Here is a 27737-nt window from a genome sequence, read left to right as displayed (position 1 = left end):
TGGGAGTGAAAAAATAATTTTAAGTGCAAATTAATCTTCTCCATTGACTTTCCTATTCTACTGGTTTTTCTGGCAAAGAGGCTTTGAGAAGAGTTGTTCTTCCTTTTTTTTTTTAATTTTTGAATTTTGTTTTATTTTTTTATACAGCAGGTTCTCATTAGTCATCAATTTTATGCACATCAGTGTATACATGTCAATCCCAATCGCCCAATTCATCACACCACCACGCCCATCCCTCCACCACTTTCCCCCCTTGGTGTCCATACGTTTGTTCTCTACATCTGTGTCTCAATTTCTGCCCTGCAAACTGGTTCCTCTGTACCATTTTTCTAGGGTCTACATATATGTGTTAATATATGATATTTGTTTTTCTCTTTCTGACTTACTTCACTCCGTATGACAGTCTCTAGATCCATCCATGTCTCAACAAATGACCCTATTTCGTTCCTTTTTATGGCTGAGTAGTATTCCATTGTATATATGTACCACATCTTCTTTATCCATTCGTCTGTCGATGGGCATTTAGGTTGCTTCCATGACCTGGCTATTGTAAACAGTGCTGCAATGAACACTGGGGTGCATGTGTCTTTTTTTTTTTTTTAATTTATTTTATTTATTTATTTTTGGCTGTGTTGGATCTTCGTTGTGGTGCACGGGCTTCTCATTGCAGTGGTTTCTCTTGTTGCGGAGCACGGGCTCTAGGCACGTGGGCTTCAGTAGTTGTGGCTCGCAGGCTCAGTAGTTGTGGCTTGCAGGCTCTAGAGCACAGGCTCAGTAGTTGTGGCACATGGGCTTAGTTGCTCCGTGGCATGTGGGATCTTCCCAGACTAGGGCTCGAACCCGTGTCTCCTGCATTAGCAGGCAAATCCTTAACCCCTGGGCCACCAGGGAAGTCCCAACATGTGTCTTTTTGAATTATGGTTTTCTCTGGGTATATGCCCAGTAGTGGGATTGCTGGATCATATGGTCATTTTATTTTTAGTTTTTTAAGGAACCTCTATACTGTTCCCCATAGTGGCTGTATCAATTTACATTCCCACCAACAGTGCAAGAGGGTTCCCTTTGAGAAGAGTTATTCTTTATGGGAAACTCAAGAGGAATAAGTTTAGTGCATGTGACTGCACAGAGACAATTTGAGAATGGACGCTTGGGGAGAGAACTGGATTATTTTTATCGCTGTCATTGAGGCTGGTTACTGAACTGGCTCCTTCCCTTTCATCAGCTCTACCCCCACTCTAATACTGAAGCGCTTTTCAACAGGGTCCATGTATTTTAAGAGTTTTCTAGCTTGGGAAGAGAAGAGGAAGACGGAGAAGTGAAACCTCTGGAGTTGCATTGTTAAAGAAAGCTTGTTCTTTCAGACCCTTTCCTGCCAAAATTTTACTCAAAGTTCCTCTTTTGTGAGGTAAGACTTTTTTTTTCTTCATATTCAAATAAAAAAAATATTTGTGACAAGCTACAAAACCCATCACTGGAGTATCTTGAATAACAGGTATATTTTTTCATTTAGATGAGCTTCATGCCTCCACCAATACAGCAGGTCCAATCCCCTTACCAACATCTCCAGTGTAACTTGGAAAGAAACCAAAGTTATGCTTTTGAAGAACAGTAAATCTTAAATCAAATGACCATGTCAAAATGCAAAAATATGGTTTAGAAATAGGTGGAGATACAAATAAATTATTAAAAACAAATGCAAGACTATTGCTAATAATAACACAAAACTGAAAATAACCTGAGTGGCACATGCCATCGAAATGAAGAGTTAGACTGAATCATCCATATAAAGATTCAGCAACCATTTACAAGAATGTTACAGGTGTATCCTTATTGATGTAAAATGATCTCCATGATAGAAGTGAGGAAAATGACTCATGATTGAGTGTGGCAATCAAGATACAAATTATTATGCACAATCTTAACCCATTTTCTAAGAAGAAACACACACATACACAGACACAAGCCTGAAGTGATATAAAAGATGTTAATAATGTCCTCCTCTGAGCAGAGGAAACAGGCAATTTTTGGTTCCTTTTTCCTTCATAATCTATATTTTAAAATTTTGTGTAACAATTAGCTTATATTCTTGTATTAAAGCAAAAGATTAAAAAAGAAAGAAAACAGAAAACAAACCAAAGACAAGTGAGTACTGGAGACACATGGCCCAGTCTCAGCATGTCACAAGCCTAATAGAAAAGTCAGAGTAAATCACCAAACTTTATTCGTGCCTCAGTTTCCTTACCTGTAAAGTAGGAAGAGCTGTCTTCCTCTGGCACAGAGTTTTTGTGATATTAAAACATCCTCCCACAAACAATTAGTAATAAGTTAAACATACGTTTGCTGTGAGGCTCAGCAATTCCACTCTTAGGTATTTACCCAAGAGAAATGAAAACACGTCCACACAAAGACTTATACATAAATGCCCACAGCATTATTCTCAGTAGCCAAAAACTGGAATATTCATATATTCTAAAATTCCAAAATGCTAATCAGCAATAAAATAAGAAAGAACAAACTACCAATACGTGTAACATGAATCTCAAAAATATTATGCCCGGTGAAAAATCTAGAGTGAAAAAAAAAGAAAAAGAAAAACCATGTGACAGACAGCAGAGACAGCAGATCAGTAGATCAGTAATTGATCAGTTGAGGCTGGAAGTATGGGGAGGGGACAGGTATTGCCTGCACAGAGGTAGAGGGGAACTCACTGGTGTGATGGAAATGTCTGCATCTTGAATGTGGTGGTGTTTACATAATTGTACGCAGTTGCCAATATGATATATGCTTAAAATGAGTGAATCTTATTGTATGTAAATTATACCTCAATAAAGCACACAGCAGAACTTAAGAAAAAACACTATCCAATAAAGTATGTGAAAATATATTATAAAATGTAAACCTCTATAGAAATAAAGGAATTTTTCTTAACAGCACTTCTTTTAAAACTAAACAAAGTACAAAGAAACAACGTGGAATGCATTCAGCTAATGACAATATCCCTTTGATAAACGGGGGAGTGTGTATAAGCAAAGAGAAAAAAGAATTGCTATCTGTTCCTTTGATTTCTTTTAGCTGTCTTAAACTTTACATAACAGTTCAAGGGAAAACATATATCCTATAAATTACTTTAATACTGTTCTCTGCTAAATACTTAGTTGGAAAGTAGAGGGAAGACAGGAGAGTAGGAAAAATCTTCCTCAGCTTCAGCCCCTAATCCTGCCATTGGAAACCTAGCAAAACAGCTGTATTAAATATTTGGAAAACCTTCAAGTCCACACTTTGCGTTTCTAATGATACTTTGGAGAAACTAAGTCTGAGAATTGTTCATTCCTTGCCTGAAGACACATGCCAACAGGTGGTAGAGCTAGACTTTACTGGCAGGTTAGAGCCTGGACACTGGGTCACCACCTCACCTCAAACAAACGCTCCCAATAAAATACAGTAAGAGCCAATGCGGGGATGGTGAGAGGTCTGGGAGGAGGAAGCCCTTTAGAAATAAGAAGTGGGAAAGGTGGGGTGGCTACACAAGGACAAGGAGGCCAAAGGGGAAACGGCAAGGTGCTGGAAGTCACGTCCTCTTTCACAGCTGTGGCCTGGCTGGCCTCTGGTGCCCCTTACCACGGCATGGGGGAGGGGTACCCTCATGACACAGTCTGGACTGTGCCTAGGGTGACCGTCCAATGTGTCTCAGTCACGGGGTGGGCATTCATGTGCTGAGGGCTCCCTGAATCTCTGGGTTGAAAAGAAGCAGACACACGCTGTTTTACATGTTGTATCTAATTTGCCTTTTGCCTCCTTCCCCAGGTTTCTGGGCTTCTAATATAAACACACACTGGAAGCCAGCCAGGCGTTCCATCTTTGAAGAAGGTGGTATGAAGGAGCTGAGGAACCTGCAGGAAGCCACAGAGTTTTACACCCTCTTTACATCATTCTATTTCTGGGATGCTTTTTAAAGATAATTTGCATTAATTTAATATTAGCATTATTACAAAGCAATGCATGATCATTAGGTATCTCTCTTTTCTTTATTTCCTACAAAGGAAAACAGGACAAGTAGCTTATGATCCCACCACTAACTGATCGTGTTGTGCTGGAGATCCTGCCAGTCAAAATCACCCAGAGCATATATATGCCTTGGTGACCAGCTTTTATCATTCACTGCACCATGAACATGTTTCATAGTCTCAAATTTTAATTTAAACCCTCTTTTATGCATATTTTTTAATGTCTTCAGGATTGGCTGCATACTGTAAGGATATGTCATAATTCATTTAAATAAGTCTCCTTTACTGCATGGTTAGGTAACCCCTCCAAATTTTTAGCTATGAGAAATAGCACTTTAAGAACACGACTTATGAAGTATATTTTTTACTTTAATAAACAGAATTATTACTTGTACTATTTACATACATAGTCTTCCATGGTAATGTTAAAGTTACCATTTTCTTCAAATGCCCCTCAAAATAATACAATTTGCCTTCCTATTTTTTAACAAAAGTATTGAAATTGGATCTAATCAAGCATTTGGCTCTAACTTCCAGTCTATAGGGAATGAAACAACCTGAAAAGCCCACAATGTGGGACATCTCACAGAACAAGCCATCTAGTTTTTCAACAGGTCAGAGGCATGAAAAAAGGGAGAAATCACTGTTCTAGATGACAAGAAACTTAAAAGACAAAACAACAGAATGTAACCTAAGGGTCTTATTTGAATATTGATTTGAATCACTCAATTATAAACAGATACTTGAGAGAAATCATTAAAGAAATATGCACTGATTTTAAAGAGTTGCCACTAATATCTTAGGTGCAATAATGGTAATCACACACAAAGTTTATTTTATATTTTAGAGATGTATACCAAAATAATAAGTAAATGGCCATCATTTTAAAAAGTATCCTTGTTCCTAAAAATGTCTAGAACTAAGAGCAAAGAAATGGAAATTACAAAAATGAGCCAAATGGCAAACAGGGGATTGAAAAATATGACAAATAAAATAACTGAAATAAAAGCTAGATGGATGGGCTCAGTATTAGAGTGGAAATAATAGAGGAGAGAAGGAGAGAACTTGATGACAGATTAATTTACCCAATCTGAGTAACAGAGAGAAAATAGATTGAAAAATAATTCTCTAAGAATCTGAGAAAGCCTCAAACAAGGGAAATTAAAAAATAATTCCACACCAAGAAAAATCATAGTCAAATTTCTGAAATTACAAAGAAAAAATCTTGAAAGCAGCTAGAGAGATATGATGTTTATTTATGGAGAAACACCAATTTTAGTGACAGAATTTCTCATCTGACAGCATGGAGGCCCAAAAAAGTGGTACAATATTTTGAAGTGATAAAAGAAAACAACTGTCAAACATGAATTCTGTGTCTGGCAAAAATACTTCCAGGACCAATGGGGAAAATAAAGATAGTCTCAGATGAAAGAGAATCTGTTGCTAGGAGACCTACCCTAACAGAATAACTTACAAAGTTGTCTAAATAAAAAGAAATAATAAATGAAGGAATCTTAGAATATCAGAGAAAGGAAAGATGATAAGCAAAAATATTGGTGAATACAACAGGCTTCACTTCTTCTGTTGTTTTACAAATCATGTTTAAGGTTGAACAAAATTTATAACACTATCTGCTGTTGTTCTTAATTTACATAGAGGAAATATTTCAGACAATCATATTAGAAATAGAAGAGGGTTAAGGAAGTTCAAGTTTGTACACTTCACTCAAACTGGTAAAATAATGACACACGTAGACTGTGATAAGTTATGCACGCATAATGCAATACATAGAGAAACCACTAAAACGCTATACAAAGAGACACACTCAAGAACACTATAGAGAGTTATCACTACTGTACCTCTCCCTCCCCATGGCCTGAGAGAACAAGAGTGCCCAAATCAGCCGCTGCTTTAACCCCTTCTTGTCTAGGTGGGGAAAAGACGCCTGTGGGAGACCTACACACAGAGGTGGGGCCAAAACCAAAGCTGAATGTCAGGAGCTGTGTGAACAAAGAAGAGAAAGGGAAATCTCTCCCAGCAGCCTCAGGAGCAGCAGATTAAATCTCCACAATCAACTTGATGTACCCTGCATCTGAGGAATACCTGAATAGACAACGAATCATCCCAATATCGAGGCAGTGGACTTTGGGAGCAACAGTAGACTTGGGGTTTGCTCTCTGTGACTGATTTCTTTCTGATTTTTATGTTTCTCATAGTTTAGTTTTTAGCGTGTGTCATCATTGGTGGATTTGTTTATTGGTTTGGTTGCTCTCTTTTTTATTTTTTTTAATAAATAAAAAAATTTTTTTTTCTAACTCATTTTTTTCCTTCTTTTTTCTCCCTTTCCTTCTGAGCTGTGTGGCTGACAGGGTCTTGGTGCTCCAGCCTGAGCCTCCAAGGTGGGAGAGCTGAGTTCAGGACATTGGATCACCAGACACCCGCTGGCCCCACATAATATCAATCAGTGAGAGCTCTCCCAGAGATCTCCATCTAAACGCTAACACCCAGCTCCACCCAATGGCCAGCAAGCTCCAGTGCTGCATGCCCCATGCTAAACAATTAGCGAGACAGGAGCACAACCCCACTCATTAGCAGAGAGGCTGCCTAAAATCATACTAAGTTCACAGACACCCCAAAAGACACCACCAGATGCAGCCCTGCCCACCAGAAAGACAAGATTCAGCCCCACCCACCAGAACACAGGCACCAGTCCCCTCCCCCAGGAAGCCTACACAAGCCACTGAACCAACCTCATCCACTGGGGGCAGACACCAAAAACAATGGGAACTAGGAACCTGCAGCCTGCTTAAAGGAGACACCAAACACACCAAGTTAAACAGAATGAGAAGACAGAGAATTATGCAGCAGATGAAGGAGCAAGGTAAAAACCCACCAGACCAAAAAAATGAAGCAGAAATAGGCAGTCGACCTGAAACAAAATTCAGAGTAATGATAGTAAAGATGAACCAAAATCTTGGAAATAGAATGGAGAAATACAAGAAAGGTTTAACAAGGACCTAGAAGAAATAAAGAGCAAACAAACAATGATGAACAACAATAAATGAGATTAAAACTTCTCTAGAAGGAATCAATAGCAGAATAACTGAAGCAGAAGAATGGATAAGTGACCTGGAAGATAAAAGAGTGGAAATAACTACTGCAGAGCAGAATAAAGAAAAAAGAAAGAAAAGAATTGAGGACAGTCTCAGAGACTTCTGGGACAACATTAAACACATCAACATTCGAATTATATGGGTCCCAGAAGAAGAAGAGAAAAAGAAAGTGCCTGATAAAATATTTGAACAGATTACAGCTGAAATTTCCCTAACATGGGAAAGGAAATAGTCAGACAAGTCCAGGAAGCACAGAGAGTCCCAGGCAGGATAAACCCAAGGAGCAACATGACAAGACACATATCAGTCAAACTATCAAAAATTAAATACAAAGAAAAAGTATTAAAAGCAGCAAGGGAAAAACAACAAATAACATGCAAGGGAATCCCCATAAGGTTAACAGCTGACCTTTCAGCAGAAACTCTGCAAACCAGAAGGAAGTGGCAGGACATATTTAAAGTGATGAAAGGGAAAACCTACAACCAACATTACTGTACCCAGCAAGGATCTCATTCACATTTGATGGAGAAATTAAAACCTTTACACACAAGCAAAAGCTAAGAGAATTCCGCACCACCAAACCAGCTTTACAACAAATGCTAAAGGAACTTCTCTAGGCAGGAAACACAAGAGAAGGAAAAGACCTACAATAACACACCAAAAACATTTAGGAAAATGGTAATAGGAACATACATATCAATAATTACCTTAAATGTAAATGGATTAAATTTTCCAACCAAAAGACATAGACTGGCTGAATGGATCCCAAAGCAAGACCAGTATATATGCTGTCTACAAGAGACCTACTTCAGACCTAGGGACACATACAGACTGAAAGTGAGGGGGTGGAAAAAGATATTCCATGCAAATGGAAATCAAAAGAAAGCTGGAGTAGCAATACTCGTATCAGATAAAATAGACTTTAAAATAAAGAATGTTACAAGAGACAAGGAAGGACACTACCTAATGATCAAGGGATCAATCCAAGAAGAAGATATAACAATTATAAATATATATGCACCCAACATAGGAACATCTCAATATATAAGGCAAACGCTAACAGCTATAAAAGAGGAAATTGACAGGAACACAATAATAGTGGGGGACTTTAACACCTCACTTACACCAATGGACAGAGCATCCAGAAAGAAAATTAATAAGGAAATACAAGCTTTAAATGACACAACAGACCAGATAGATTTAATTGATATTTATAGGACATTCCATCCAAAAACACCATATTACAATTTCTCCTCAAGTGCACATGGAACATTTTCCAGGATAGATCACATCTTGGGTCACAAATCAAGCCTCGGTAAATTTAAAGAAATTGAAATTGTATCAAGCATCTTTTCCAACCACAACACTATGAGATTACAAATAAATTACAGGAAACAAAAATGTATAAAACACAAACACATGGAGGCTAAACAATATGCTACTAAATAACCAAGAGATCACTGAAGAAATCAAAGAGGAAATCAAAAATTACCTAGAGACAAATGACAATGAAAACACAACGACCCAAAACCTATGGGATGCAGCGAAAGCAGTTCTAAGAGGGAAGTTTATAGCTATACAAGCCTACCTAAAGAAACAAGAAAAATCTCAAGTAAACAATCTAACCTTACACCTAAAGAAACTAGAGAAAGAAGAACAAACAAAACCCAAAGTTAGCAGAAGGAAAGAAATCATAAAGATCAGAGCGGAAATAAATGAAATAGAAACAAAGAAAACAATAACAAAGATCAATAAAACTAAAAGCTGGTTCTTTGAGAAGATAAGCAAAATTGATAAACCTTTAGCCAGACTCATCAAGAAAAAGAGGGAGAGGACTCAAATCAATAAAATCAGAAATGAAAAAGGAGAAGTTACAACAGACATGGCAGAAATACAAAGCATCATAAGAGTATACGACAAGCAACTCTATGCCAATAAAATGGACAACCTGGAAGAAATGGACAAATTCTTAGAAAGGTATAACCTTCCAAGACTGAGCCAGGAAGAAATAGAAAATATGAACACACCAATCACAAGCACTGGAATTGAAACTCTGATTAAAAATCTTCCAACAAACAAAAGTCCAGGACCAGATGGCTTCACAGGTGAATTCTATCAAACATTTAGAGAAGAGCTAACACCCATCCTTCTCAAACTCTTCCAAAAAAATTGCAGAGGAAGGGACACTCACACTCATTCCATGAAGCCACCATCACCCTGATACCAAAACCAGACAAAGATACTACAAAAAAAGAAAATTACAGACCAATATCACTGATGAATATAGATGCAAAAATCCTCAAAAAAATACTAGCAAACAGAATCCAACAACACGTTAAAAGGATCATACACCATGATCAAGTGTATGGTTTATCACAGGGATGCAAGGATTCTACAATATATGCAAATCAATCAGTGTGACACACCATATTAACAAACTGAAAAATAAAAACCATATGATCATCTCAATAGATGCAGAAAGAGCTTTTGACAAAATTCAACACCCATTTATAATAAAAACTCTCCAGAAAGTGGGCATAGAGGGAACCTTTCCTCTGGATAAGGAAGAAGACAAGGATGTCCACTCTCGCCACTATTATTCAACATAATTTTGGAAGTCCTAGCCACGACAATCAGAGAAGAAAAAGAAATAAAAGGAATACAAATTGGAAAAGAAGAAGTAAAACTGTCACTGTTTGCAGATGACATGATACTATACATAGAGAATCCTAAAATTGCCACCAGAAAACTACTAGAGCTAATCAATGTATTTGGTAAAGTTGCAGGATACAAAATTAATGCACAGAAATCTCTTGCATTCCTATACACTAACAGCAAAAGATCAGAAAGAGAAATTAAGGAAACAATCCCATTCACCACTGCAACAAAAAGAATAAAATACCTTGGAATAAACCTAACTAAGGAGGTTAAAGACCTGTACTCAGAAAATTATAAGACACATGAAAGAAATCAAAGATGACACAAACAGATAGAGAGGATATAGCATGTTCTTGGATTGGAAGAATCAATATTGTAAAAATGACTATTCTACCCAAGCAATCTACAGATTCAATGCAATCCCTATCAAATTACCAGTGGCATTTTTGTACAGAACTACAACAAACAATCTTAAAATTTGTATGGCAAAAAAAAGACCCTGAATAGCCAAAGCAGTCTTGAGGGAAAAAAATGGAGCTGGAGGAATCAGACTCCCTGACTTCAGACTATACTACAAAGCTGTAGTAATCAAGACAATATGGTACTAGCACGAAAACAGAAATATAGATCAATGGAAGAGGATAGAAAGCCCAGAGATAAACCCACGCACCTATGGTCACCTTATCTATTTGACAAAGGAGGCAAGGATATACAATGGAGAAAAGACAGTCTCTTCAGTAAGTGGTGTTGGGAAAACTGGACAGCTACATGTAAAAGAATGAAATTAGAACACTCCCTAACACCATACACAAAAATAAACTCAAAATGGATTCAAGACCTAAATGTAAGACCAGACACTATAACACTCTTAGAGGAAAACATAGGAAGAATACTCTTTGACATAAATCACAGCAAGATCTTTTTTGATCCACCTCCTAGAGTAATGGAAATAAAAACATAAATAAACAAATGGGACCTAATGAAACTTAAAACTTTTGCAAAGCAAAGGAAACTACAATCAAGACAAAAAGACAACCCTCAGAATGGGAGAAAATATTTGCAAACGAATCAATGGACAAAGGATTAATCTCCAAAATATATAAACAGCTCATGCAGCTCAATATTAAAAAAACAAACAACCCAATCCAAAAATGGGCAGAAGACCTAAATAGATATTTCTCCAAAGAAGACATACAGATGGCCAAGAAGCACATGAAAAGCTGCTCAACATCACTAATTATTAGAGAAATGCAAATCAAAACTACAATGGGGTATCACCTCACACCAGTTAGAACAGCCATCATCAGAAAATCTACAAACAACAAATGCTGGAGAGGGTGTGGAGAAAGGGGAACCTTCTTACACTGTTGGTGGGAATGTAAATTGATACAGCCACTATGGAGAACAGTATGGAGGTTCCTTAAAAAATTAAAAATAGAATTACCATATGACCCAGCAATCCCACTACTGGGCATATATCCAGAGAAAACCATCATTCAAAAAGACACCTGCACCCCAATGTTCATTGCAGCACTATTTACAATAGCCAGGTCATGGAAGCAACCTAAATGCCCATCGACAGACGAATGGATAAAGAAGATGTGGTACATATATAGAATGAAATATTACTCAGCTATAAAAAGGAACAAAATTGGGTCATTTGTTGAGATGTGGATGGATCTAGAGACTGTCATACAGAGTGAAGTAAGTCAGAAAGAGAAAAACAAATATCGTATATTAATGCATATATGTGGAACCTAGAAAAATGGTAGCGATGAACCGGTTTGCAGGGCAGAAATAGAGACACAGATGTAGAGAACAAACGTATGGACACCAACGGGGGGAAAGTGGTAGGGGGGTTGGTGGTGGGATGAATTGGGAGATTGGGACTGACATGTATACACTAATATGTATAAAATAGATAACTAATAAGAACTTGCTGTATAAAAAATAAATAAAATAAAATTTGAAAAAAAAGGGAGACAGGCTTTAACGTATCAATAATTACATTAAGTGAAAATGGTCTAAATACATATTTTTAAAAAGCAAGATGGGAAGAGTGGATGAAAAAGCATGACCAATTTATACGTTGTCTATGCTTCAAATATACAAATATAAGCAGGTTGAAAATAAAAGGATAGAAAAATACACTGTTATGGGCTGAATTGTATTGCCCCAAGTTAATGCTGATGTTCTAATCTGCAGTAGCTCATAATGTCATAGTACTTGGAGATAGGGCCTTTAAAAAGAAAACTAAGTCAAGAGGCTCATTAGGATTGGCCGTAATCCAATATGGCTGCTGTACCTAAAGAAGAGTGAATTAGAACACAAAAATACACAGATGGATGACCAAGTGAAGACACAGTGAGACTTTGCAGCCATCTATAATCAAAAGAGAGAGGCCTCAGAAATAAACAAACATGCTACTACCAGGTCCCAGACTTCTAGCCTCCAGGATTGTGAGAAAATAAAGTTCTATTTTTTTAGCTACCCAGTCTATGATATTTTGTTATAGCAGCGCTAGCCAATGAATATAGATACCAAGCAAATACCAATCTAAACATTAATCAAAGAAAGCATGAGTTGTTTTAATACCATCACATAAAGTAGACTTCAGACCAAAGAATATTACCAGACACAAAAAAGGACATTATATAAAGATAAAAGGGCCAGCCCTGAAAGACATAGTAATCCTAAATGCATATGCATCAAACAGCAGAGCTGCAAAATATGTGAAGCAAAAACTGACTGAACATAAAGAAGTAGAATATTTCACAATTATTGTTGGAGACTTCAACACCACCTCTCAATAACTGAAAGAATAACTAGACATAAACTCATCAAAGATACAGAAGAATTCAACAACACTATCAGCCAACAGGATATAATCAACATTTATAAAACCCATAAATAGCAGAATACACATTCTCATCAAGTTACCACAAAACACATTTCAAGACAGACTATATCCTAAGCCATAAAACAAACTTCAACACATTTAAAATAATGGAAATCATATAGAGTATGTTCTCTACTCACAGTGGAATCAAACCAGAAATCAATAATAAAAAGATAACGGGAAAATCTTCAACCACTTAGAAACTAAACAACAGACTTCTAAATAAACCATGGATCAAAGAAGAAGTCTCAAAGAAATTAAAAAATATATTGAGCTGAATAAAAATTATGTCAGAATTTGTGGGACACAGCTAAAGCAACATGAAAAGGGAAATTTATAGAAATTCTATGCATACGTTAGAAAACAGGAAAAAACTCAAATTAGTAATCTAAGCTCTAAACTCAAGAACATAGAAAAAGATGAGAAAAGGAAACCCAAAGGAAGCAAAAGAAACCCAAGCCAAAAGAAGGAAGACAATAATAAAGATAGGAATTGAAATCAATGAAATTTAAAACAGAAAAACAATAGAGGAGATCAAGGAAACAAAGAGCTGGTTTTCTGAAAGGTCAACAAAATTGAAAAACCTCTAGCAAGACCGACCAAAAAAATAACAGAAAAGAAACAAATTACCAATAACATTAGTGAAACAAGGGCTATCACTACAGGCCCTGTAGCCATGAAAATGATAATAAGAACAAACTAAGAATAACTTTACACAGATAAACTTGACATTAGATAAAATGGACAAATTCCTGAAAAAACACAAACTATCACAACTCACACACTTTGGAATAGACAATTTGAATAACTCTACATCTATTATGGAAATTGAATTCATAATTTAAAAATGCCTCCAAGGGACTTCCCTGGTGGCTCAGTGGTTAAGAATCTGCCTGCCAATGCAGAGGACATCGGTTCGATCCCTGGTCTGGGAAGATCCCACATGCCGCAGAGCAACAAAGCCCGAGCGCCACAACTACTGAGCCCATGTGCGACAACTACTGAAGCCCATGCCCCTACAGCCTGTGCTCTGCAACAAGAGAAGCCACCACAATGAGAAGCCTGCGTACTGCTATGAGGAGTAGCCCCTGCTCGCCACAACTAGAGAAAGCCTGCATGCAGCAACGAAGACCCAACGCAGACAAAAATAAATAAATAAATATTTATTTATTTATTTTAAAAAATGCCTACAAAAGATTTCCAGGCACAGATGATTTCATTGGAGAATTCTACCAAACACTTAGAAGAGAATTAACATCAATTCTACACGATCTCTTCCAAAAAATGAAAGAGGAGGGAACATTCCCAATTCATTTCATGAAACTGGTATTACCCTGATACCAAAACCATGTAATGACTACAAAAAGAAAACCACACTCAAGAGTACAGATACACAAATCCTTCATAAAATATTAGAAAATTCAGCAACATATAAAAGGAATTATACATTATCACCAAATGGGGTTAATTTCAAGGGTGCAAGCCTGATTCAACATTAAAAAATCAATGAATGTAACCTACCATATCAATAGGCTAAAGAAGAAAACTCATAAAATCACATCAATTGATCCAGAAAAAGCACTGGATAAAATTCAACACCCATGTGTGAATAAAGCTCTCAGACATGTAGGAACAGAGGAGAAATTTCTCAACTAATAAAAAGCATGTACAAAAGAAAAAAAAATCCCTACAAATAGAATCATACTAAAGGGAAAAGGCTGAATTGTCCCCACTAAGATTGGGAAGGAGGGAAGAATGCCTACTCTCTCCATACTTATGCTACATAGGCCTAAAGTTCTATCCAGGTCAATAAGGCAAGACAAGGAAACAAATGATATACAGATCAGAAAGGAAGAATTAAAACTGTCCCTGAGAACCCTCTTGCACTGTTGGTGGGAATGTAAATTGATACAGCCACTATAGAGAACAGTATGGAGGTTCCTTAAAAAACTAAAAATAGAACTACCATACAACCCAGCAATCCCACTACTGGGCATATACCCTGAGAAAACCATAATTCAAAAAGAGTCACGTACCACAATGTTCATTGCAGCTCTATTTACAATAGCCAGGACATGCAAGGAACCTAAGTGTCCATCAACAGATGAATGGATGAAGAAGATGTGGCACATACATACAATGGAATATTACTCAGCCATAAAAAGAAACGAAATTGAGTTATTTGTAGTGAGGTGGATGGACCTAGAGTCTGTCATACAGAGTGAAGTAAGTCAGAAAGAGAAAAACAAATACTGTATGCTAACACATATATATGGAATCAAAAAAAAAAAAGGTCATGAAGAACCTAGGCACAGGATGGGAATAAAGACGCAGACCTACTAGAGAATGGACTTGAAGACACAGGGAGGGAGAAGGGTAAGCTGAGACAAAGTGAGAGAGTGGCATGTACATATATACACTACCAAATGTAAAACCAATAGCTAGTGGGAAGCAGTTGCATAGCACAGGGCTATCAGCTCGGTGCTTTGTGACCACCTAGAGGGGTGGGATAGGGAGGATGGGAGGGAGGGAGACACAAAAGGGAAGAGATATAGGGATATATGTATATGTATAGCTGATTCACTCTGTTATAAAGCAGAAACTAACATACCATTGTAAAGCAATTATAGTCCAATAAAGATGTTAAAAAAAAAAACAAAACTGTCCCTGATGCAAGGATAAAGAAGATGTGGCACATATATACAATGGAATATTACTCAGCCATTAAAAAAAACAAAATTGAGTGATTTGTAGTGAGGTGGATGGACCTAGAGTCTGTCATACAGAGTGAAGTAAGTCAGAGAGAGAAAACAAAACTGTATGCTAACACATAAATATGGAATCTAAAAAAAAAAAAAGTTCTGAAGAACCTAGGGGCAGGACAGGAATAAAGACACAGATGTAGAGAATGGACTTGAGGACATGGGGAGGGGGAAGGGTAAGCTGGGATGAAGTGAGAGAGTGGCATGGACATATATACACTACCAAATGTAAAACAGATAGCTAGTGGGAAGCAGCCACATAGCACAGGGAGATCAGCTCGGTGCTTTGTGACCACTTAGAGGGGTGGGATAGGGAGGGTGGGAGGCAGACGCAAGAGGGAGGGGACGTGGGGATATATGTATACATATAGCTGATTCATTTTGTTATACTGTAGAAACCAACACAACAGTGTAAAGCAATTATACTCCAATAAAGATGTTAAAAAAACAAACAGAGAAAACCTGTCCCTATTTGTAGATAACATGATTGATTATCTATGTAGAAAATCCCAAGGACTCTTAAAAAAAAAAAAAACCTCCTAGAACTACTAGAATTCATAAGTGAGTTCAGCAACGATGCAAAATACAAGATAAATATACAAAAATTGTTTTTATTTCTATACACTATTTTATTTCTATTTACTAGCAAGGAACACAGAGACACCAAAATTTAAAATATACCATTTAATATCACTCAAAAAAGAGAAATAGGTGCAAATCTAACTAATATATATATGTATGTATATGTATATGTATATGACTTGTATGTTGAAAACTACAAAATGCTGAGGAAAGTGATCAAAGGAGATTTTAATATATTGAGAGACATACTGTGTTAATGAGTTGGACAACATAGTAAAGATGTCAATTCTCCTTCCCCAAATTGCTATACAGGTTTAATGCAATTCTTATCAAAATCTCAGTAATATTTTTGTAAAAATTAAGATTATTCTAAAATTTACATGGAAAGGAACTAGAATAGTTGAAAAAATTTTGGAAAAGTAGAATAAAGTGGGAGGAATTAGCCTACCCAACCTCAAGATTAATTTCATACCTACAAGATTAATTACATAGCAAGATTGTGCAGTGTTGACAGAGGGATACAAACACAGACCACTGGGACCAAATAGAGAACTCAGATATCTGATTAGGGGTTAATATCCAAAATATATAAAGAACATATAATAACTCAATAGCAAAAAGAACAAATTTTTAAATGGGCAGAGGATCTGAATAGACATTTCTCCAAAGACATCCAAATGGCCAACAACTACAGCAAAAGAAGATTAACATTACTAATCATCAGGATAACGCAAATCAAAACCACAATGTGATATCACCTCACACCTGTGAGAATGGCTGTTACCAAAAAGATAAGAAATAACAAGTGTTGGAGAGGATGTGGAGAAAAGGAAAACCTCGAGCACTGTTGGTGGGAATATAAATTGGTGTGGTCACTATGGAAAGAAGTATGGAGGTTCCTCAAAAAAATTAAAAATAATAAAACTAACATATGATCTAGCAATTCTACTCTGGAAATTTATTTGAAGAAAAATGAAAACATCAATTTGAAAAGATATATGCACCCCCATGTTCACTGCAGCATTATTTTCAATAGCCAAATATGGAAAAACCTGAGTCCATCGATGGAGGAATGTATAAGAAAATGTGATATATATCTACATATACCTGTGATATATACTATACATACACACACACAGACATGCACACACACACACACACACACACACACACACACTGGAATACTATTCAGCCACAAAAAAGAATGAAATCTTGCCATTTGCAACAATATGGATGGACTTTGAAGGCATTATGCTAAGTGAAATATGTCAGAGAATGACAATGTATGATCTCACTTCTATGTGGAATTAAACAACAACAAAAACAACAAGCCAAGCTCACAGATACAGAGAACAGATTGGTGGTTGCCAGAGGTGGAGGATGGGGGACAGGAGAAATGGGTGAAAGTACAAAAGCTACAAACTTCCAGTTATAAAATAATTAAGTCATGGGGATGTAATGTACAGCATGGTGACTATAGTTAATAATACTGTACAGTATATTTGAAAATTGCTAAGAGAGTACAGCCTAAAAGTCCTCATCACAAGAAGAAAATAATTTTCTAACTGTATATGCTGATGCATGTTAACTGGACTTATTGTGCTGATCATTTTGCAATATATACAAATACTGAGTCATTATGTTGCACTCCTGAAATTAATAAAATGTTATATGTCGAGTATACCTCAATAAAAAAAAATAGAGGACCTAGAAATAGACCCACACAAATATGCTCAGTACAGTTTTTAACAATGGTGCAAGTGCAATTCAATGGAGGAAAGATAGGCTTTTCAACAAATGGTGCTGGAGCAATTGGATACCATAGGCAAAAAAATGAACTTCACCCTAACCTCACACCTTATACAAAAATTAATCCTGGGGATGCAGCTGTGGGAATGGAAAGGAGGTGATGGATTACAGAGACAACGAGGGGATATAATCCACAGGTTGGACTAATTGTTTGTAGGGGATGGAATAAGAGCTTTAGGCAGGAGTGAAGCAAGAGGGAAGAATCCAGAATGAACTTGGTTGTTGGACTAGAAACTATTTGGGAGAGTGGGGTTAAAAGATGCTATGTCCAGATCTGGACATAGAAAGTTCCAGCTGCTTATAAGATATCCTGGTGGAAAAGCCCAGTCAACAGTTCACAACTGGGTCTCAAGCTCAGGAAAGACATATGACTGTAATAGAGATTTGGGGGTCGCCAGTAAATAGGGAGAGGATAACAAGAAAAAGGCAAGCAGTGGACTGAGTCCTGGGAACATTAACGCTTAGGGAGGTAGAGAAAGAGGATCCAGCCACAGGTAGTAAGAACAAATGCAGAAGGATAGGAAGAAAATCAGGATAAATGGCACCACTTCCTGAGAGCAAAAGGGAAGAGAGAGTTGTAAGAAGCATGGCTTGGTCAGTGGGGTCAAATGCTACAAAGAAGTCAAATATGATAAGGATTGAGAAATAGCCACTGCACTAACATTGAACTTTTGCTTGATGGCTTCAGTGGAGGAGTAGAGCCAGAAGCCAGTTGCATTAATTTAAGGAGTAAATGGCAGGCAGGGAAGTGGACATTTGGGACAGAAAAGTTTGGCTCAGATATAAAGGAAAGAGGAAGGGGAGCAGCTAGAGATTGTGAAAGAATTAAAGGGTCAAGGGAAAGTTGTTAGGGGGCATCGTTTGTTGTGCTCACAGGCAGAGGGGACGATTCCAATAGAAAGCAGAAGGCTGGAGATATAGATGAGACTGGAATGTGCATATATCAAGATATCTTATAAAATTCTCATAGCCATGGCTTTTGTTCAAAGCCTGAACTAGGTGCTTTTCCACTAAGATCAGAAACAAGGTAAGGATATCTCCTCTTCTTTTCAGCATCATACTGGACATTCAAGCTAATGCAAAAGGACAAGAAAAGGAAAGAAAAGGTATACAGATTCAGAAGAAAAGCAAAACTCTTTGTTCACATATGAGATGATAGCCCATATAGAAAATTCCAAAGAAGTGACCAAAAAATCATGAAACTAATAAGCGATTAAATCAAGATTGCAGGATACAAGGTTAATATCCAAAGTCTATTGTTTTCCCAAATAAAAGCAATGAAAAATTAGAACTTGAAATTAAAAACATAATACCATTTACATTAGCACACATGAAAAAATACTTAGGCTTAAACCTAACAAAATATGTTAAGATCAGTATGAGGAAGTCTACAATATTCTGATGAAAGAAATCAAAATTAAATAAATGGAGAGCTAGTCCATGTTCATGGACCAGGAAGCTCAATATTATTAAGATGTCAGTTCCTCCCAACTTCATCTGTAGACTCAATGCAATTTTAATAAAAATCCCAGAAAGTTATTTTATGGATAATAACAAACTGATTCCAAAGAATATATGGAAATGCAAAAGACTCAGAATAAGTCAACACACTACTGAAGAACAAAGTCAGAAGATTGATACTATCCAACTTCAAGATTTATTATAAAGCTACAGCAATCAAGACAGTATGCTACTGGCCAGAGAATAGAAATATAAATTAATGGGACAGAATAGAGAGCCAAGAACAAGAACCACACAAATAAAGTCAAATTATCTTTGACAAAGGAGCAAAGATAATTCAATGGAGAAATGATTGTTTTTTCGATAAATGGTGCTGGACTAACTGGATATCCACATCACAAAAATGAATCTAGATGCAGACCTTATAACCTCCACAAAAATTAACTCAAAATGGGTCATACTCCCAAATGTAAAACACCAAACTATAAAACTCCTAGATTATAACATAGGAGAAAATCTAGACGACCTTGGATAGGGCAATGGCTTTTTAGGTACAACACAAAAGACATGACCCATGAAAGAAAGAAATGAGAAGTTGCACTTCATTAAAATGAAAAAATCCTACTCTGTGAAAGACACTGTCAAGAGGATGAGAAGACAAGCCACAGATTGGGAGAAAATACTTGCGAAAAACCATATCTGATAAAGGACTGTTACGTAAAATATACAAAGAACTGTTAATACTCAACAATAAGAAAATGAACAACCTGATTTAAAAAATGGTCAAAAGACCTAAATAGACACCTCACCAAAGAAGATATACAGATGGCAAATAAACATATGAAAACATGCTCAACATCATATGTTATTGGGGAATGCTAATTAAAACGAGACGCCACAACATACCTATTAGAATGGTTATAATCCAACACCAATTGCTGGTAAGGATGTGAAACAACAGGAACGCTCATTCATTGCTGACGGGAATAAAAAATGGTATAGCTATTTTGGAAGACAGTTTAGTAATTTCTTACAAAACTAAACAAACTCTTACCATACAATCCATCAATCATGCTCATGAATGTTTATAGCAGTTTTACTCACAGTTGCCAAAACTTGGAAGCCACCAAAATATCTTTCAATAGGTCAATGAACAAACAAAGTGAGGTACATTTAAACTATAAAATATTATTCCACAATAAAAAGAAATGAGCTACGAAGCCAGAAAAAGAAACAGAGGAACCTTGAATGCATATTGGTAAGTGAAAGAAGTCGATCTGAAAAGCCTACGTATTGTGTAATTCCAGCCACATGAAATCTCGGAAAAGGTAAAACTATGGAGTCAAAGGTCAGTGGTTGTCGCAGGTTTGGGGGGAGGAAGGAGTGAATAGGTGGAGCATAGAGCAGTAAATAGGGCAATAAAACTATTCTGCATGACACTGTAATGGGGGATACATGTAATGACACATTTGTGAAAACCTGTAGCATGCACCTCACAAGTGTGAACCCCAATGTAAACTATGGACTCCAGTTGATAATGATGTGGCAATGCTGGTTCATCAATTGTACCAAATGTACCACGCTTGCGAGAGATGTGGACGGTGGGGGAGGCTGTGTATTGTGAGGAGAGGAAGGCGGCCATATGGGAACTCTCTGTACTTTCCGCTCAATTTTGCTGTGACCCTGACACTGCTCTAAAAAATAAAGTCTATTGAGAAATATGCGAAACATTCATCATCCAAGTATTTTGTTTAGGCTCCAGCAGGTGCAGGAACCGCCAGACAGAGCATACCGCATGTCAGCAGTTGACAGCACAAAACAGAGAAGGTTACCTTAGAGCACTTCCTCAGAGGCCAAAGGGGACTTTCTTCTTTGCTTATTTTTACAACTGGTGGAAGAAAACATTTAGTTCCTCGGAGGCCCAGGGACAGTCAAACAAGGCAGCTGTGGGCCAGCTTCCTGAGAAGCCTTACAAAAGCATGGCAGCATCCAGACTTCTTGTTCCCAGGGCTGCCATCAACATCATGCCACTGCCAAGGAAGCCAGATGGAGGACAGATCAGCTGGCACCCGGCGTCGTGCCCTTTCCCTACTTCGTTGTTCACCTGCCCCAGCCCACTGTTGATGTGTTCCTGTTTTTGTTGTATCTTTTATGCTTTTCCAGAGCACTTGTCACACACAACAAGAAAACATGTTGTCACCTTCCCTCTCCAACTCTCTCTAGGTCAGTGGTTCTCAACCTAGGCTACACATTGAAATCATCTGGGGAGGCTGAAAAGGCTAAGACTACCTGGGCCCCACCTGCTGAGATTCTAATTTGATTGGTGTGGAAATGGGTTCCCACGTGATTCTAATGTGCAGTCAAGGTTGTAAATTACTAGTCTCAGCGAGTCCGTGGGGTTCACACAGACTCCTACACTCCACCCAGTCATAGGAAGGGGGTTGTTTCTGGTTTCAGAGACACTCTTCCATGCCCCATCCCATCCCCAGCACACACAAGAAGGCTCTAGGAAACATTCTTTCACTCGATGTATTCACTAATCATCATGGATATGTATTGAGCACCTACTATGTGTAAGCTAGATGCTGGGAAACTACATACACTTCCCTCAAAGAGCTCAGTATAAAAACATCATCAACCCAAAGACCACTTATACAAAGGACTAAGTTCTAGGGTCACTATTTAAGGTGACAGTTCGTAGAGATTCAATTTGACAAGTCTCTGCCCTGGCTCAGGGCTCTGTCAGCCAGAAGGAGGAGGAGGCCTCTTTGTAATTCACCCAAGGTACCACACATGCTAGTTGGGGTGCTGGCCTCATGCAGAAGGACCTGAGCCAGGCACTAGCACCATGCCTGGCGCATGGGAGGTACTCTGTATTATTCATTGAGGGACTACAATGGGCTGCACAGAAGTGTTCATAAGAGGGATTAATTCTGTCTACAGGGATGAGGTTGAGAAAGTATGAAGAGGTAACAGTTGAGCTGAACCTTGAGGAACGTAATGCCTGGTGGGGAGACAGGAGACAAGCATCCCCCCAAGATGGGTTGACCTACGGAGTGGAGAGTGGGTATCTGAGGCATTTATATGTGCTGGAGCACTGCATGGAGGGGCTGCATGAAGCAAGCAGACAAGGGAGAAGTTGTGAAGGGCTTATGATGGAGTAGGGACTTGTACCCTCTGGGGAACAGTGGGAGGATTTTCATCTCACATGTAGCACAATCAGACCTTGGTTTCTTCGATTACACTGGTAGCCATGTGGAAAAAAAACGTAGGGGACGTTGGGGCCACCAAAGACTCCAACTCAGAGTTGCAAAGGCCCTTAGGGGCCTTGAGAATTCCCAAGGGAAATTTAAAGTTAGATCCCCAGGAATTCTCAGGATTCGACTCTTCCTCCCTCAGCCCCCGTACACCCTGCTCACATTCTACACCAAGGCTACTAAAGGCTCCATCTGGGTTTTTGTTGGCTATTAGTACCTTTGCAGTGGGTGCAGCAATGGCTTTGTCTATACTTCTTCAGATGATCTGATGTGATCAAGAGTCAAAGAAGAAACAAAGTCTTGAGCGGATTTGTATCCTGAGACTTCCCCCGTCAAAGCTGTCCACAACCAACTGACAGAAGACCTTGATCAGAGGGAGAACAAATGATAAATTTTTACAGGTATTCCATTCCTCCTAGAGAGCGCTATGAACCTAGAAGAAACACTTCTGCAAAACCAGAGAGAAAATATGCTACCCTACATTTCTTAGGGTGTTCCTATATTTTAGGGACTCAAGAGTGAGCAATTTCTTTTACCCTCAAAAGCCCATCAGATACCCACACAGTCTAAATATAAAGTTGTCATGTTCATTTCATGAAATTTACCGCTCAGATAAGTAGAAATGGAGGATTATTGCATGCTCTTCTTTCTACATATTCTTTCATGAATTCTGAATGTTTTTGTTGAAATGTAAAATAATTTGTAGTAGCTTATCTTCTGTAACTTAAACAAACAAAAAATAAACTCCTAGGGCTCACCTCTCTTACTGAATCAGAATCTCTAGGAGCAGAGCCCAGGAGTCTGTATTCTAAGGAGCTCCCAGTTGATCTAACTCACTGCCTCCCTGACTTCAGGCATCTACATAACTTTGCCATATTCACAGTGCCCTTTTGCTATTGTTCACTCAAGTTGTTTTAGGTCAACTTTAAAATTGTAGTCATCCTAAATAATATCCATTAAATCACGGTTTTGATGCATCGTGTTCTAAAAATGTACATTAAAACACCTAACTATTTAAAAAATCCACTGTGGACTAGCTGAAGGCAGCCCCTGCTCCACCCCACTAATTCAAAGCTGTAAGTTTAGAACGAGTGGGTTCAGCTGCGTCCGGGCCCATGTGATTCAAACTTTGGAGTCTCTTCTTCCAGGACCCCTCTTCCTAGGCATGGGTGCCCTCACACAGCCCTGTGGAAAGCCCCTCACTGCCAGGACGCACCCCTGTCCTTCCCCCAGGTACCCTCTCCCATCACCCCAACCAAACTGGCTTTTTATATCTGAACTTCGGACGGTATCACTACAGCACGTTGATAAATGTTAAAATAAAATCTGCAGGTTTAACCCCTAGTAGCAAAAGTGCTTTGTTTTCCAAGAATGGGATTCTTCTCAAACGGATATGTTCATACAGCCCTTTGCGTCAGCACCTAAAAACGGCACCCGTTTCTCCAGCTTCATTTCTTTTCAATCTTCCTCACTCACTCTGCCTCAGCCATACTGGCTTTTTTAGTCCTTGGAACACACCTTACTTTCTCCCTCTTAACATACAAGCTTATTCCTACCTCAGGGCCTCTGCATTTGCTGGATTTCTTCACGTCACTGCCACCTACACATACTTTCGGTTTCAGCTCAAACGTCACTGCTTTCCCAGAGGCAGCTCCTGACCAACTCAGCAAAAGCTACACCAATTCCCCACACGCGCTCCCCTCCAGGCCTCCTGTATCACAGCAGTTTTCAACCAAGGGTGATATTGCCTCTCAGGAAACATTGGTAATGTCTACAGACATTTGCAGTTGTCACTACCTGGGGGGGCACAAGTGTCCTCTAGCGGGTAGAGGCCAGGGATGCTGATAAACAATCCTATAATGCACAGCACAGCGCCCTACCACAAAGGGTTTTCTGGCCCCACAGGCCATGTTTGAGAAGTTCAGCTCTACCGGTGTATATCTTTTTTTCCTTATCATTATCAGCACCAGAATTGATGGTGTGGGGTTTTCTTTCCTACTGAATTGGAGCTCCTTGGGAACTGGAGTTCAGCGTTGTTCTCTGTTCCACCCCCGGCACCTAGAGGAGTGTCAGGCACACCTGACTCTCAAATTTTGCCCCATTTGCCCTTGTCCTGAGAGTCCACAGCAAGTTGAAGATGGCTTGCCTTGACTAAATGATGAGAATAAGAAAGCAAGTCAGTTTCCAAAATGAAAACAAAAATGTGTTTTATTAATGAGTGTACGTACAAATGACTCGTGATGAGGAGTCCCTCACACTTTCATGTACTCACAAAATTATCTTCAAAGCCATCAGTGAAAGATTGGTTCCTCTACTTTTAAAGATGTGCAAAATTTCCTAAGTTCAAATATATAGTTTTAATTATACCAGTGTCCTAAAGCCCCAAGATCGATGGTAGAAAATGAAATCTCGATGGTCTCAAAAGATCAAAAACAAAGGTAAATTCATTATATAAAATTGGTACTTTTACAGAAAAGAATTTAATATTAACTAAGTACCTCCCCTTCCTTCCCTCTAATCCATTCTCCCTCTCAGTTATTGACAAATTTTTGTACAGTATAAAACAATAGCCAAAGTACCCAATATCAACTTTTCAAAAACAGAAACATTATTCAGGAAAATAATAAAAGGTACCATATAGCAAGGGGCTTATGAATGCAGCACTGTTGAAACTATTTACTGAGCACTGATGCTAGATCTCCTATCACTATCAATTCCACACACACACAAAAGAAAACTTTGCATTTCTGTAGTGTTTTTCACTTTTATTTTTCTCACAAAGAATATGTCATTGGAATTACCACTATACACCAATGTATGTTTGGAAATAATTCTAATAGGTGTAAAAAAAATTTAGCACAACATTGTAAATCATCTCTACTTCATTAAAAAATATATTAAAAATTTAGGCATAAAGAATGATTTATCCTAATGTCATCCAATGTTACTGGTAAGAGTTAGGATTAGAACTCAGGTCCTATCTCTAACTCTGTGTACCATCTGCTTTCTCCCAGGCTCCACATCTTGTTTCACAGAATGTTACTGGGTATGCCAGTAGTCATGGTGCTTAGGGGTTTTAAACAAATTTTGGAAATGCTGGATTAAATAAAGTTGATCAAATTCCCACAACTTGTAATGTGCCATCACAAAACTCCAGGAAGGATATGGAGAATAGAGCACGCATCAAAAATTCAAAGCCCCACAAGCCACAAAGCAGGTAACAAACATGAGCCTGCAGGCAAGGCAAGGGCTGGGGGTGCTGAGGGATGTGGTGCCATCTAGTGGGGCCCTGGCTGCAGAGGGATGCAGTCCGATGTTGTTAGCTCTTTCCAGAGAAGTTATACATCTTGACATTAATTTGAAATCTCTATGGTTATGCATGTTGTCTTGAATTAAAAAAAAAAAATCCCTGTAGTTGGAACATAATTTTTTAAACTAGATCAGACTGGTCCCACTTGCAAAAACTAGTATACAATGTTTAGCAATCTTCTTTGCCCATATAACCTTTATTCAGAGGTCCTGTTATTTTCCCAGAACTCCGCAGAAGTGTCAAAAACGTTGACTTCAAAAACAAGCATCCAGCCCTCATGGACCACTTTGGTGTGAGTAGCTCTGAACACCTCCCAAATAACACAAGCATAGTTGTTTCAGGGTTTACTCAAATTGAAATTAATTTCCAGTCTTGTTAACTGTTCATGTAGAAATGCTCCTAGTGACTAAAAATATCCTTACCATTAGCCTTTGTCTAACTCTTCTGGAAAAACCAAAAATTTAATTGAGCTGTGAAAAAGATATAACACAGAAATTGATTCAATATGAAAAAGACCCTTTATCCTTCCAAAACAATTTTAAAAATCAAAGTGGTTTGAGGACAATTTAGCATTTCGGTTGAAACTGGTAACACTCTCAAACAACACTATTATATTTGCAAACTAGTTTTTCTAAGGCAGAAAGTCTCTTTTACTACTCCCTCCCCCTCTTTTTTCCTTTTACTTCTGCCCTGCCTCATTCTAAAAATTACATCAGAGAGTCTGCCAGTTGTCTACATAAGTGCCTAGAACTGTGGCACCAATGTAGCAGAAACAGCATAAACCATATGGCAATTGATTTTCTTCCCCTGGTGTCTCCACGGTCCACTCACTACGCCAGCTTCTTCTAACTGCTAAAATACCCATCCTGGTCCCAGGGAAAGCACTTCTATTTCCAGAGCTCTGAGAAACCAGATCTACCTATAATGGCAAAATCACACTCACTTCTATTTTCCCATTGCATAAATAAAAACCTGTACACTCCCATGATTTGAAACCCTTGGGGGCCTTAAGGAATATAACATTTGAAGTTGCTTGATTAAAAAAAAAATACAATCATGAAATGCTTCCAAGTTAAGTCCTTTAAGTCCCAAATTGGATTTGCTGATTTTAAGTGGTATTCAGCTCTTCTTGACAGCTTTGGTAACTGAGGTAGTAGTGTTTATTCTGTCTCCCCAAGGAGAATTCTTGATAGAAAACAGGATTCATAGGGTCTAAAGAGAATGTACAATCCTAAGGAATAAATTTCATGTTTTGGAGAGAGCTCTGCAATGACCAGAAAGATTGAGCCAGTTTTAGTATAAAAATTAGAACAATGTTACAGAGGTTGACTGTACACAGATGAGCTAGACTCACTCTACCCAATGTCACTGACTGGTTGGAATGCCATGGGAAACTGACCAAAAAATTGTCCTGCTTCATGAAAGGACTCTGGCACAGTGATATCTGGTCACTGTCTTCCACAGTCAAGGGCATAACGCCTTAGAAGGCCACTGGATCCATGACTTAATGAAGGTCATCAATAATGTAGATATTGTCTTCTGCTCGGACAGGCTTCAGAGCTGCATTTTTCAAAGCTCCAATGTGACAGTCCCTCAATGGAATCACACTACAGAAAGAATAACATGAGTAAGAGAAAAGCAGACCACTTCTCAAGTATGAGCAGTGCATTTGTTTATGTTCAAGCAAGATTGGGTATTTGCATTTCCCAGAACCCCATTCACATAGCCTATGAAATAAATAGAAGCTTTCAGAGTTGTGAATATGAAGTTTCAGGAAAGTCTGTTTAATAAGCAGGTAGAAAACCTCAGCAGTAGTTTCAAAAACCTCAGACTGGTCTCCTTCTAGAGTCTCATGTAATAGAATACAAAAATTGAAAATCTA

General features: G+C 38.1%; 2 protein-coding genes across 5 annotated transcripts in view; both read right to left on the bottom strand.

Moving 5' to 3' along the window:
- Positions 1-22756, bottom strand: part of TIMD4 (T cell immunoglobulin and mucin domain containing 4) — a 69625-nt gene extending 46869 nt beyond the window's left edge. Inside the window, exon 1 of the mRNA XM_082453937.1 lies at positions 20195-22756. The gene's annotated coding sequence lies outside the window, so the exon portion shown is untranslated. The remainder of the gene's footprint in view (positions 1-20194) is intronic.
- Positions 22757-22763: 7 nt separating this feature from the next.
- HAVCR1 (hepatitis A virus cellular receptor 1) overlaps positions 22764-27737 on the bottom strand; it is a 47206-nt gene continuing 42232 nt past the window's right edge. For all 4 annotated transcript variants that reach the window (XM_082453929.1, XM_082453931.1, XM_082453930.1 and 1 more), the window contains exon 9: positions 22764-27462. In XM_082453929.1, coding sequence (XP_082310055.1) covers positions 27360-27462 — 103 coding nt within the window. In that variant the 3' untranslated portion in view covers positions 22764-27359. The remainder of the gene's footprint in view (positions 27463-27737) is intronic.

Source organism: Balaenoptera physalus (assembly GCF_965194825.1).
Source record: "Balaenoptera physalus genome assembly, chromosome: 3".
NCBI classification, from domain to species: Eukaryota; Metazoa; Chordata; class Mammalia; order Artiodactyla; family Balaenopteridae; genus Balaenoptera; species Balaenoptera physalus.
This window is presented reverse-complemented; position numbering and strand designations above follow the sequence as displayed.